This window comes from Netta rufina (genome assembly GCF_964035555.1).
Source record: "Netta rufina genome assembly, chromosome: 5".
NCBI classification, from domain to species: domain Eukaryota; kingdom Metazoa; phylum Chordata; class Aves; order Anseriformes; family Anatidae; genus Netta; species Netta rufina.
This window is the reverse complement of record NC_140128.1, coordinates 1,355,520-1,368,534: the sequence shown is the minus strand read 5'-3', so window position 1 is coordinate 1,368,534 and position 13,015 is coordinate 1,355,520. Positions and strand designations below refer to the sequence as shown.

The 13,015-nt window shown below is 39.8% G+C and overlaps 1 protein-coding gene across 1 annotated transcript in view; it reads right to left on the bottom strand.

Annotated features, from left to right (window-relative positions):
• The window catches only part of DKK3 (dickkopf WNT signaling pathway inhibitor 3), a 28,697-nt gene that overhangs the window by 14,075 nt on the left and 1,607 nt on the right, over positions 1-13,015 (bottom strand). The window contains exons 2-3 of the mRNA XM_084287154.1: positions 12,124-12,261; positions 11,545-11,628 (exon numbers count right to left, since the gene is read on the bottom strand). Of these exons, the coding sequence (XP_084143280.1) occupies positions 11,545-11,628; positions 12,124-12,261 (222 nt within the window). The remainder of the gene's footprint in view (positions 1-11,544; positions 11,629-12,123; positions 12,262-13,015) is intronic.

The following is a 13,015-nucleotide window of genomic DNA, read 5'->3' as shown; positions in this document are numbered from 1 at the left end:
CCTGATTTGTTTTATATTTACCTATAACTTGGACAAGACCTGTAAGAAACATTTTGACAGCCTTGGTTCCCTAAACTCAACACATGAGGTGTAAGAAGGCTGTGCTAAAACCAAGTAAACAGTTGCTCTTTTTACTCTAACTACTCCCTTGCTGTGGCTTTTTTTTGCAGAAGAGTTCTTTCAACCCATATGAAAACAAGGAAAAAGTAGATGACTAAACATGATATATACCTCCCCACAGATGGAAAGTTTCAGACAAATCAGATGATTTCCACCATTAACAAGATTACTGTAAGTTGTAGAAATAGTGTTTGACTGTCAGATGGATACTGAGGAATGCAGATGGACATTGATTCTTCTAGAGAAAGCTTGTTTTGTAGCTTTCTAGGGGTAAACTTCCTGATTTGCTGTTGTGTTTTTACTAACACAATCACCTAGAACACTGAACCAATTCTAGGCATTGTGATTGTGTTACAGTAATAGTTTATTTTAGGTAACGAGAAGTTTATTCCAAGAAAATCTTTCTCCCTTCATCATTTAGCTACTCGAAGGGTAAGAGTTCAGACAGAAAAAAAATGGTGAAGCAGTTCTTCAGCAAATATGATTTTGCATAAAAATATTCTATTTTGTTTGTTTTTTGGAGGTGAACTGGAAACGAAATACTACATTGTAACACAAGGGTCTGGCAAAGTTTGAAACATCCCCAGACACAGGCATTGACCTGAATTACTAATGAAGAATGTTACTTTCAGAATATTAATTAACACAACACAACTTTCTTTGCCAAACTTGACAGGAGAAAACTTACACTAAGCTAGCACAACAGCAAAATGTGAAAGAAATCCTAGCTACTATTTTTTTTACTAGTAAAGTAAATTCACTAAAGTTATCCAAATTACTTCAGACTCTCACTGACACAAATGGGAACAAGATTTGATGCCTTTAATTAGGAATAACCCATTTGTTGTTGCATCAGTTCTTGGCCTATAAATCTGAGCCGCTATTTAAGGCAAAAAATGTGATAAAGATCTATGTTCTGACCTTTGGTTGTCATGTTTTCAGCTCAAACACCTGCCTGGTTTGTCCCATCTCTCAGCAAAAGGCACCTTGCTTCTCTTCACTCTGACAAGATCTAGCAGCTGTTTACACCTGCTTGTTTGTTCGGGGTCACCAAGCATGATATCTGAGTCCATGGAAACTGAGGTCTCACTTTTCTCTGCATCATTGCAGCCCTATAGTATTACAAAACCATCTTGTTTGCACACAATATCCATTCTTGTGTGGATTCTCTGCACAGACCCATAACTTTCTACACAGTGTTTTCTCTGAGAAAACAAGCCAGATCAGAATGGACTCACATCAGTAAACAAAGATGTGGACACAGCCTCTGACATACACCTCAGCTGGCTATTACAGAGCTTTCCCACCTTGGAGAATTTTCTTCTTGTAGGAGCAGAGGCGACACACAAGGGTTTCAAACTACTTAATGACACATCTTTCCATTCATGGAGGCTAAGGTTCAGATTTTTTGGCAATAGTCCTGCAAATATCACATGACCAGTAAAACTTTTGGTCTTAGGGACATGCTGTGACTCACAGTAAGGCCATTCTATCATCCATGAGCAAATTAAACCTCTTCATAGCTTTTGCATCAGTAAGAAGCATCTGGTGCTTACAGTGTTATATATGAACACCGATGGTTACATCCACACTCCATCACACTTTTCAAAACAAGAAGACTATGTCCCTTGCTCTACAAACAAGATGCATATCCTACGCACTCCAGAAACATATATGAGTAAGAGCAATTCAAAATACTAACTGCATATTTTTTCTTATCGTAGGCTTTATCTTCACTCCCTTTGTATCCACCTCCACATCCTTTCCCACTCTAACCCAAGCTACTTGCCCCCATGAGCTATGTGCACCTCCCCTTCAGCTTCACACATTACATTGTCAGGACTGAAACTGAAAAGAAGAAAAAAAGGGGGTTCAGCCAAATGTTCAGAATGTCTGTACCTTGTTGTTCAGTAGTTCTGCTGCAGGAATTTAGGTGGTTTGGGACTTGCAGACCTTGCCTACAAGAGGTGTCCTGTTTTAAAATGCAAGCTATGACTTGCAAGCAGTTGAGACGTACTACTTAAAAATCAGCAATTAGCAAAACAGAGTGAAATAACATGCAGATTTTCTGCTTACAAAGGACTTGAGAAACTCAAGTTCTCTATTTTAAATGACTGCCACTGTAAGCTATACATTCATTTTTTGCAAAAAGCTTCACCTTACATTATAACTAATAGTAAAATAATGTATTCAAGTTACTGTTTAATATATAAACTTGAAAAACTGACACAGCTCATTCATTAATCAAATACATTAGCTAGGAAGTAAAGATTGCCTTTATCTACTCCTACACTAAGAACTACCTAAAGGGTGGAGTGATTTCAAAAGAACTGCACTAGTCAAGACAAGATTTGTGTTGCCAAGTGATGTCAACAGAGCAGACTGGGCAGTTAACAGAAAAGAACACTAAAAGTGCTAATGAATTTTATGATTGAGTATACAAAATCTACCAGTTTTAGATATTATGGGATTTTTGGCTACAGACAGACCAGGATTTCAATCCAACAATGCACTTAGTGTGTCTATTGATAGCTTAAGGTTGTCAACTGCAAGTAACCAGAGACTAGAAGTTCTGTAAAAAATGAAACAAAAAAATGGGACCCAAATGTAAACCTGGGATTCCTAAAACGAGCATCTTCCCTGAGATACTAACATACCAAAGGGAGCAGACATCAGCACCAAGATCCTGGATGTTCAAATTTTTGCCATCAGCTGCTCTCCTGCAGTGCTGCTGATGGACAAATTGCAATTTTCACTCCACAAATGTTTCCTTCTCAATTTTCAAAGTTCATTTTCACTTCAGCACTGGTAGGAACTCCTCTCCTTGGAGCAGTACGGATCTCAAAGAGTGGAACTCTTGCATATGGCTGAGAACATGCTTAGAGAAATCATATAAGTTGCTCAAATAGGAATCAAGCAGTAACTTTAGCATTTCTGGATAATCACAGAGAACTGCAAGTTTGGTTAAGATGTGCTAGAGCTTGGCCATTTATAGTAGATTTTTCTCTAGAAAATCTTGTCTTACAAGTTGGAGAGGGAAATAGAACCCCAGAAGTTAACGTTTAATTTCTATTTCTTTTTACTAACTTACTAACAGAGTAAAAAGAAATCTCTTACTTAAAGGCTTAAAAATGTTGTAAGGCCATTAAAATGGGGTTGCTATCTATTCTGTCTCTACAGACAAACCTTTAGGACTCTGGAGCTTTTGTTCTCCAGTCACTTTCTTAAATTTACACATTAGGGTCAAACTCACATCTAATCTGTAAAAAAAAAATAAAAATAAAAATAAAAATCTGACAGTCATTTCCAGAACAGGTCAAGTCAGCTTGAAAAAGCAGTTCCACAGTGGTACAGTACTCCCTGTCCAGAGCTGCAGGGATCCAGTCAGCACTCTAACCTGGCCTGGTATCACAGGTTCTCTTTCCTAAGCACCAGAGTATTCGAAATTACTAATCAGCTGCTGTATTTGCAGAAGGCTGGTGCTAAATACACACGTGTATAAAAGCATACATCCACCTGTTCACAGAGAGAGCAAGCACCTTGCACAGTATCACACTGGAGGCACCTCTCTACTCTCCCACAAAGAAACGTGACCTGTACCTTCTAACTAATGAGAAGGTACAGTTGTGCTCTGAAGTGTTTCTATCAACAAGATCAGGCAAAAGAAAGTAATGTTTTTAATAGTGCCAAAGCTAATTGAGAAATGCATGATACTCCTCCAGTTCCCCAGTACACCTTCCTGAAACATTAGCATCTTCAAAACACGGTTGCAAGGAAGAGAACTGAGAGCAACCAGATATACTTCTATTAGAGTTTACTTGCTATAGAAGTTGCTAGTTTTATTTAACAGATGAATACAGACAAGAAAAAAAATCTTAGGTACAGTAGCTTTGAGTTAGACCTTACATAAAATACTACTACAAATGCAACTAAGAAAAGCAACTAATCTTATTGCAGTAAATCTTACCAGTATCAATTTTGTCTCCTTGAGTTTTCATTGTTCATGCTTGCTTTTCATTGACTAGGCTAGTGTACCACGATTGAAATAGAACTAGTCAACAAACCAGAAAACATTTTGACTTTCACATAGTAATAAAAAGCGCTGTTACTTTATGTTCTGTACTCTATACTGAGCTTTCTACTGGAGTTACTCTGTTAACTTGCATGCTAGGCTACATTCCCAGGAAAATAAGTTACAGAATATTTGGACCTTAAACCTTAAAAGCAAGTGGATGTAAAACCCTATACAGGCAGAAAAACATGCACAACTACCTATTGCTTGTATTTGGTGTCCGTGGTGATGCAAGACTGATGGATCAAAGCCTGACATCTATGTTGGTAACTTGTCAGTCCTCACTGACATCCGATAAAATGAATGTTAGTCTGGGAATGTAAATGGCGCCTCCAAATAATGCAGCACCTCTTGAGAATGAGGTCTCCGTGCCAGAAATGGCAAACAGTCTAGTTCCTCTTCTGGAGGTTTAAAATACCGATACTCTTCTGGCTATCAAAATACTATCAACTGAACCATTCAGTAACAAAGAATATAGTCTAAAGAGAATAGTTTTGTGATGCAAAGCCAAAAAGAAATAATGTCTGAGAGAGGAATATGCATGTGTAGGGGATTATGTCTAATGTTTCTGTAATATATGTATGTATTTATATACACATGTACATAGTGTACAGATACACCATTTATATGTATTATAGATATATTTCTACCTGTTGTGGGAGGACACAGGGTAGCAGAGGCATCGTGATTTAAAAAGTAGGCACAATTTATTTTCCATGAAACTGCTTTTCCAGTGCTGGATTTGATTCTGGTTAGAATGCAGATCTATTACTGCAAGACAGATAGGTTTTAAGGCACATCCTTCCCTACCTGTGCAGCTTTCACCTCAAGATTCAAAGCACAAAAGTATCACTGAAAAAAACTTTCAATGATTTCAGTGGTTTCTAACTCAGCTCAGAGAATAAATGAGAAATGAGGGTTGTGGAGTTGTGATTATTATTAATTACTACTGTGATAAATTATATATACTGTACATTTTAGAGTAGATGGTTTGCTGAGGTGTTTGATGAATTCTCATATTTACCACCCAATTATATACCTAAAGAGCAGGAGCTGTGCAAATCCTTGACTTTTACAAGCCAAGCCTATAAACTGAACCTATAAGGCAGGTTTGGCTTTCAGCATTCAGTTTCCCTACAAGCATAAAAGTTGAGTTTGTGTGATAGTGTGTGCCTATTTCTTTTACTTGGCAGAGCGAAAATAAACAGAAGTGCTGTTCTAAAGAGGCACCAATCTGAAGGATACCTGAACACAGCCCAGATACACAGCCCAGAGGAAGCAGTCTAGGAGGTTTCTGGAGAGCGTGGAAGATAGCTTCCTGACGCAGCTGGTTAGTGAGCCTACCAGGGGTGGTGCCCCGCTAGACCTTCTCTTCACAAACAGAGAAGGACTGGTGGAGGATGTGATTGTCGGGAGCTGTCTTGGGCAGAGTGACCACGAAATGGTGGAGTTCACTATTCTTGGCGAGGCCAGGAAGGGGACCAGTAAAACCGCTGTATTGGACTTCCGGAGGGCTGACTTTGAGCTGCTCAGGACACTAGTTGGTGGAGTCCCTTGGGAGGCGGTTCTGAAGGGCAGAGGGGTCCAGGAAGGCTGGGCGCTCTTCAAGAGGGAAATCTTAATGGTGCAGGAACGGTCTGTCCCCACGTGCCCAAAGATGAGCTGGCGGGGAAGAAGACCAGCCTGGCTCAACAGAGAATTGTGGCTTGAGCTTAGGAGAAAAAAGAGGGTTTATAATCTTTGGAAAAGTGGGCAGGCCACTAGGGAGGACTATAAGGATGTTGCGAGCCTGTGCAGGGACAAAATTAGGAAGGCCAAAGCTCATCTGGAGCTCAATCTGGCTACTGCCGTTAAAGATAACAAAAAACGTTTCTATAAATACATCAACACAAAAAGGAGGACTAAGGAGAATCTCCATCCTTTACTGGATGCGGGGGGAAACCTAGTTACAAGAGATGAGAAAAAGGCGGAGGTGCTCAATGCCTTCTTTGCCTCAGTCTTTAGCGGCAATACCGGTTGTTCTCTGGATACTCAGTACCCTGAGCTGGTGGAAGGGGATGGGGAGCAGGATGTGGCCCTTACTATCCATGAAGAACTGGTTGGTGACCTGCTACAGCACTTGGATGTGCACAAGTTGATGGGGCCGGAAGGGATCCACCCAAGGGTACTGAGAGAACTGGCAGAGGAGCTGGCCAAGCTGCTTACCATCATTTATCAGCAGTCCTGGCTATCGGGGGAGGTCCCAGTTGACTGGCGGCTAGCAAACGTGATGCCCATCTACACGAAGGGCCGGAGGGCAGACCCGGGAAACTACAGGCCTGTCAGTTTGACCTCAGTGCCAGGGAAGCTCATGGAGCAGATCCTCCTGAGAGTCATCACGTGGCACTTGCAGGGCAAGCAGGCAATCAGGCCCAGTCAGCATGGCTTTATGAAAGGCAGGTCCTGCTTGACGAACCTGATCTCCTTCTATGACAAAGTGACGCGCTGGGTGGATGAGGGAAAGGCTGTGGATGTGGTCTACCTTGACTTCAGCAAGGCTTTTGACAGCGTTTCCCACAGCATTCTCCTCAAGAAACTGGCTGCTCTTGACTTGGACTGGTGCACGCTTCGTTGGGTTAGAAACTGGCTGGATAGCCGGGCCCGAAGAGTCGTGGTAAATGGAGTCAAGTCCAGTTGGAGGCCGGTCACTAGTGGCGTTCCCCAGGGCTCGGTGCTGGGGCCGGTCCTCTTTAATATCTTCATCAATGATCTGGACGAGGGCATCGAGTGCACCCTCAGTAAGTTCGCAGATGACACCAAGTTAGGTGCGTGTGTCGATCTGCTTGAGGGTAGGAAAGCTCTGCAGGAGGATCTGGATAGGCTGTACCGATGGGCTGAGGTCAACTGCATGAAGTTCAACAAGGCCAAGTGCTGGGTCCTCCACCTGGGGTGCAATAACCCCAAGCAGAGCTACAGGCTGGGAGAGGAATGGTTGGAGAGCTGCCAGGCAGAGAAGGACCTGGGAGTGATGGTGGATAGTCAGCTGAATATGAGCCAGCAGTGTGCTCAGGTGGCCAAGAAGGCCAACGGCATCCTGGCTTGTATCAGAAACAGTGTGACCAGCAGGGCTAGGGAGGTGATTGTCCCCCTGTACTCGGCTCTGGTGAGGCCGCACCTCGAGTACTGTGTTCAGTTTTGGGCCCCTCGCTACAAGAAGGACATGGAGGTGCACGAGCGGGTGCAGAGAAGGGCGACGAAGCTGGTGAGGGGCCTGGAGAACAAGTCCTACGAGGAGCGGCTGAGGGAGCTGGGCTTGTTCAGCCTGGAGAAGAGGAGGCTCAGGGGTGACCTTATCGCTCTCTATAGGTACCTCAAGGGAGGCTGTAGCGAGGTGGGGGTTGGTCTGTTCTCCCACGTGCCTGGTGACAGAACAAGGAACGGGCTTAAGTTGCGCCAGGGGAGTTTTAGGTTAGATGTTAGGAAGAATTTCTTTACTGAAAGGGTTGTTAGGCATTGGAACAGGCTGCCCAGGGAAGTGGTGGAGTCACCATCCCTGGAAGTCTTCAAAAGACATTTAGATGTAGAGCTTAGGGATATGGTTTAGTGGGGACTGTTAGTGTTAGGTCAGAGGTTGGACTCGATGATCTTGAGGTCTCTTCCAACCTAGAAATTCTGTGATTCTGTGATTCTGTGATTGAATAGCATTAGAACAGTGGGCCAGTTCCCAGTGGCTGGCTCCTCACAGCCTCTACTACCAGCATCTCCATCCTCAGAACAAAACGTCGCTATCTTCCCCTTTTCAGATGATCATCAATACTTGTAGCTACAAATATACAAAACCACTTGTGTTACACTACACAGCAGGATGAATCACTGATGGGTATCAAGGATGTGTATTACAGAACAGCATATGCTAGCTGTATTTAGAGGCCCACAGAAAGGTTTTCCTTTCAAACTGCCCACAGAATACAATAGCTATACATGTATTACTTTGCTGCTAACATTTAAAATAAGCAGCCAGGAAGTAGAGTAACTCTTCCATATTCCAGTGGTCTGGAAAACCTGCTGCCTGGAAAGTGACTGAGGCATCCTACAATGTCACTTGACACCTCACATATGAAAATTAACGTATATAAGAATGACCTAAGGAGACAGTGCAAAGTTTTTGGCAACTCCTTTGACTCATTTTCCCAATATTGTTTTCTTAAGTTGACAGATCTGAACAATGGTACTTTTTAATTTGTACTTTTTTCTTCCATTTGGTAGAGCTCTCCTTGGCAGCATTTTTTTCAACTTTTTTTTTTTTTTTTTTTTTTTACAGTTTTTCCAGTGGAAAAACTTTTTTGGATTACACCAAATTTTCCAATTCTCAATCTCATGCAATTACTCCTAAAATAGTTCTGCAGCCTAGCAGTACCCTAAGTATATTCTTCCTTAATGTTTAAAGTTTTCAAGTAGTTTTAGATTTGATTCTGTTAGGTATTTCTTAGATACATTAATATATGTAGGTCTGCCTGGTCCCTTAAACAAGAATCAAATATGACTGTTGGTTGCTTTTCCCATTTAGTGTTTTCTCTAACTTGGCAACCTTTAAATTAAGTGTTTGTACCATGGGCATGCTCAAAGGTCAAAAGAGTGTGAGAGACAAATAAACGTTAACAAATGTTTTGTTTCAGTAGCTGCTGCAGAAAGATTGTTGAAAAAAGCTCCCCAGGATCTAAATGATTAGAAGTTAATGCAATCAGTTCAATGAGGTTTTCCACCATGAAGTATAAGAAAGAAAAATTATTCAGCTAGTTGTATTTATCTGGAAGACTAATCACTATATTGGTTCTGGACACAGCACTACCTTATTAAGTGAGGCAACTTTCCCATAAGGAGAACACAGATATCTTTCACTAGTTATAAGAAGCTTATAAGGAACTTTGTATGATCATTGGAGAAAACTAAATTATAAATATTTTTATAGCTGTGAAGAACAAATAGATACAATGAGTAAGCGAAATACATTAAGAATACATTAGTGTTGTGTCCCAGTCAGTTGAAAGATTTGCTTCTGTACACTGGTTTTGAAGATGATGACCATACTTGTTTAAAAAAAAAAAAAAAAAAAAAAAAAAGATATTTAAGTTGCCTTCATTACACATATTTCATTATTAAAAAGCATCTTGGAATATGTTAGCATTTTCTATAAAACCAACTTGTACCTCAGTATACTTGCAATTTGTTTTGTATCTTGTCTTACCATTAAATCTATAACCTTTGTCAAACAGTTAAAAAGAAAGCACAAGCAACTTAATTTTGTTATTTGCCATTCCCAGCTTTAATATCAGTATAAAAACATGAGCTGAAAGACGGAAAACTTAGTCACTGGATGACAGCAGAGAAGATGCTCACATTTCAGGATTTACACCTAATAAAATAGGAACTACTACCATTTTTTTCTTTTTCTAATGTCTTATAAAATAGTAGGAAAACTTCCAAGAGAGAACTGGAAGAAAGTTAGACTAAAATAAGCCAGGACAAGTTAAACTAAATTAAATCATAAACTATTAGTTAGACAAAGCCAGCTACCAGAGGAAACACTGGCAAGTCCTGTCCTAGTAAGAGCATGAAAGTATCTGAAGAAAACCTAACAGTTGTTCTAACTTAGTACATGCTGACCATCACACTCAATGGCAGAGGCTTTGCAAGGCTTAACATCTGGTTGTTGCTGCAGCAGTGTACCTGAGATTTGCTAGAATTGCTGGACCGTTTAGTTTTCTAATCTAGTCTGCCTTCTGACTTTGGAGTGAAAGGAAAATGATACGCCAAACTAAAAAGTGCAACAATCTGTTGTGAATTGGAGTGGTGTAGAGAGAGCTGGGGGGAGTGCCCAGGATCAGTTTCAGGTAGAATATAAAACACCCACCAGGCAAAAGTTGATTTTCTAGTTATTACCTAAACACGACAATTAGATTTTTCATGATGAATGTATAAGCTTAAGTGCTCATATCTAGGAATTTAGATGCTCATAAGTATAAAGAAAATACACGTATAAATGTAGTGTCTTCTGCAATAATAAATTTCAGTAAAAAACAGATGACTAAAACCAGATGACTATCTGCCCTTACATCTGCAGCACAAGGGAGGTTAATGGAGATAAGTATTCCTTTCAGTCATAAGCAAAAAAAAAATAAAAATCCAAACAAACAAACAAACAAACAAACAAAACCTTCACTTGCATCAACAGCAAAAGGGAACTTAGAAAACACAGGGGTACAGGTTCTTGCAGTAGGATATAAAAACAACTTGATCCATGGAACATGTAGAATTCGTCTGGCAGAAATACTAAACCAATGTGATCAGTATTAGAAAAGATCATTTAAATACTCAGAATCCACTAGCCAAAAGGCCATGCTGCCACTAGACATTCGGTGATAGACATAGGATGAGCTAGTAGATGGTATTTACACTACACTCTGCTTTTCATTGTGATTCTTTACCAAGCAAAAGATCTGTCAGGAAAAATTCTCTACATGCAGAATCATTTTCTCATTAATTCCAAGGGTAATTATGTTATTTTCACAGAAAAATATGATATCATCTGATACATCCACTTCACCACCCGTCTTTCTCAGAAACATCTTGAGCGTGCATTCAGGACAGGAACTTCTAATGAGACTACTGTCTACTCTCATTTAGCAAATGTACCTGTATTTGCAAGACTTGAGTAAAGAATATTCTTAATCTTTTAAACTTCTTTTTGAATCTTTGAACAATCCTGTTTCCAGAGGTAAAGGGAGTTGTCCTCCACTTTCCCCCTCCCCAGAGTGACATTTCAGAACCAGTTCTCACCACCAGGCAAGGCTGATAAGCAAATGGAGCCATATATTGTTCCACTGATTCTACTGTCTCCTCAAGACAGACAAATAGGGATTGTTTTCTAGAGTTAAAAGTCTACAAAACAATTCCGCTATGAAAACCAAAAGCGCAGACAGGGAGGGCATCCATGGAGCACTGTTATACTGAGGGTTTATTCAGAGTCTTTGGAAAGGGCTGTATAGCTATCTTTGCTGTGTGAGTACAACACTTACATTTGATTGACAAATTCAATATTCAGATCAAGATCAACCACCTCAGTTAACTGCAACATTGAAACTCCCCCACAAATTTGTAATATAGTTTTCCTAAGTTAAACTAATTAAAAACAAACAAACAAAAACTACAAGAACAACAACAACAAAACATTACGACTGCTTACATTAATAGTTTTGTGTTTTAAAACATTCAGAAATTTGGCTATGCCAAACTACGAACTATATTGCTTTCTTCAGAAAGGTAAATTTAAAGTATTTGTTTAACTTTCAAGAGGAATAAATGTGCTCACTTACATGATTTCTTTTGTTTTCTCCATCTTTTATAGATGTAATAACTGTCTCAGAATAAATTGTTGATCTGGTTTTGTTATTTGTAACCTGATATGGCAAAAGAACAACAATAAATCAAAATACATTTTAAAATTATAGTCCTTTGTTACTCTCAGTCCTATTCTGCTATAATTAATTCCCACCCTGCTATTTCCCATCTTCCTGGCACTCACGCAAAATCCTTATTTGGAGGAAAAAAGTAGATGACAAGGTTAACTCCTTAACTATTTGAAACATCACTGTAATGAAGCTAACAGAGTGAGAAATGATCATTCTTTCATTACCTATGCTATTGCCATACCTGGGTTCTACACATAGTATTCATTTGTTTTCAAAATAATTATTTTACATTAAACTTTTATATTACACACCCCTAAACCTATCAGGCAAAAATAAGATACAATAAAATCCAGACGTAATTATCATCAGGAAAGCTTATGCTTCAAATTCTCATGCTTCTCTGCAAAACATGCAAAATTGTTTTTACTTTTGAAGAAAAGGTCAAGTGAGAATGAACAGCTTGGTATGTAAGTTTTCTCATACCTTATCAATTTCTTGATGAGTCTGAACAGTTTTATTACCAATTCTGGTTTCTGTGTCGGACTCGTTATGGTAGCTGGGAGGCAAGTTTTCAAAGTTTACTTCTGATAGTTTTTTTGCCCCTTCCTCTTCAGCTTCCATCTGCCAAATTTAAATAAACCAACTGAAAATTAGCAAGCTGAAATGATTACACAAAAGAGAACAAGCAACATATCTTTTCCATCCTTCAGTAATGCCCTGTTTAATTGTATGATGCTGTTAATATAGATCCCTCTGTATGGGAGCACTCACTTAGCTATTTCACATAGCAATCACAGCAGCTCTTTTAATTACCTATAGAAACACTGGAGAGCTAAGCCCTTGAGTTCTGGACAATTTAAATAATGAGCTCAAGTCAGTTTCTGTGAGGAAAAAGTGTGCTGAGACAAGAGACAATTTGGTATCTGTACAGGCCAACACTGGTTAAGAGTCTGTCTGTCTCTTTTTCCCAGAAAAGCACTAACCGCTTCAGACACACTTTCCCACCTGACAAAGGGGAGAAAATATTCAGGCAGGAGGGAGTCACAGGCAAAAGCCCCTTGAAGGCAGCAGAAGTCCTATATGTTAGGGTGCACAGATCCAAAATTTCATTCTCTATTTCAATTCCCATTTCTTTGTTTGCCAGATGAAGACTTGGTACAGAAGGCATGATAAGTGTTCTCTGAATCAGAAAACAGAGCAAGCATGGCAAAAGGGCATGAGCCTTGTAAACAATACAAATTTGGAGCAAGTTGTTTCATGTCTGTTACTTGCAGTCACCATGACAGAGCTAGGAGGCCACAAGTTTAGCCAGGGTGAACAACAGAATTTTTCCCAAGACAAAAGTCTCTCTTTTTGATGTATCTACTTTAACTGA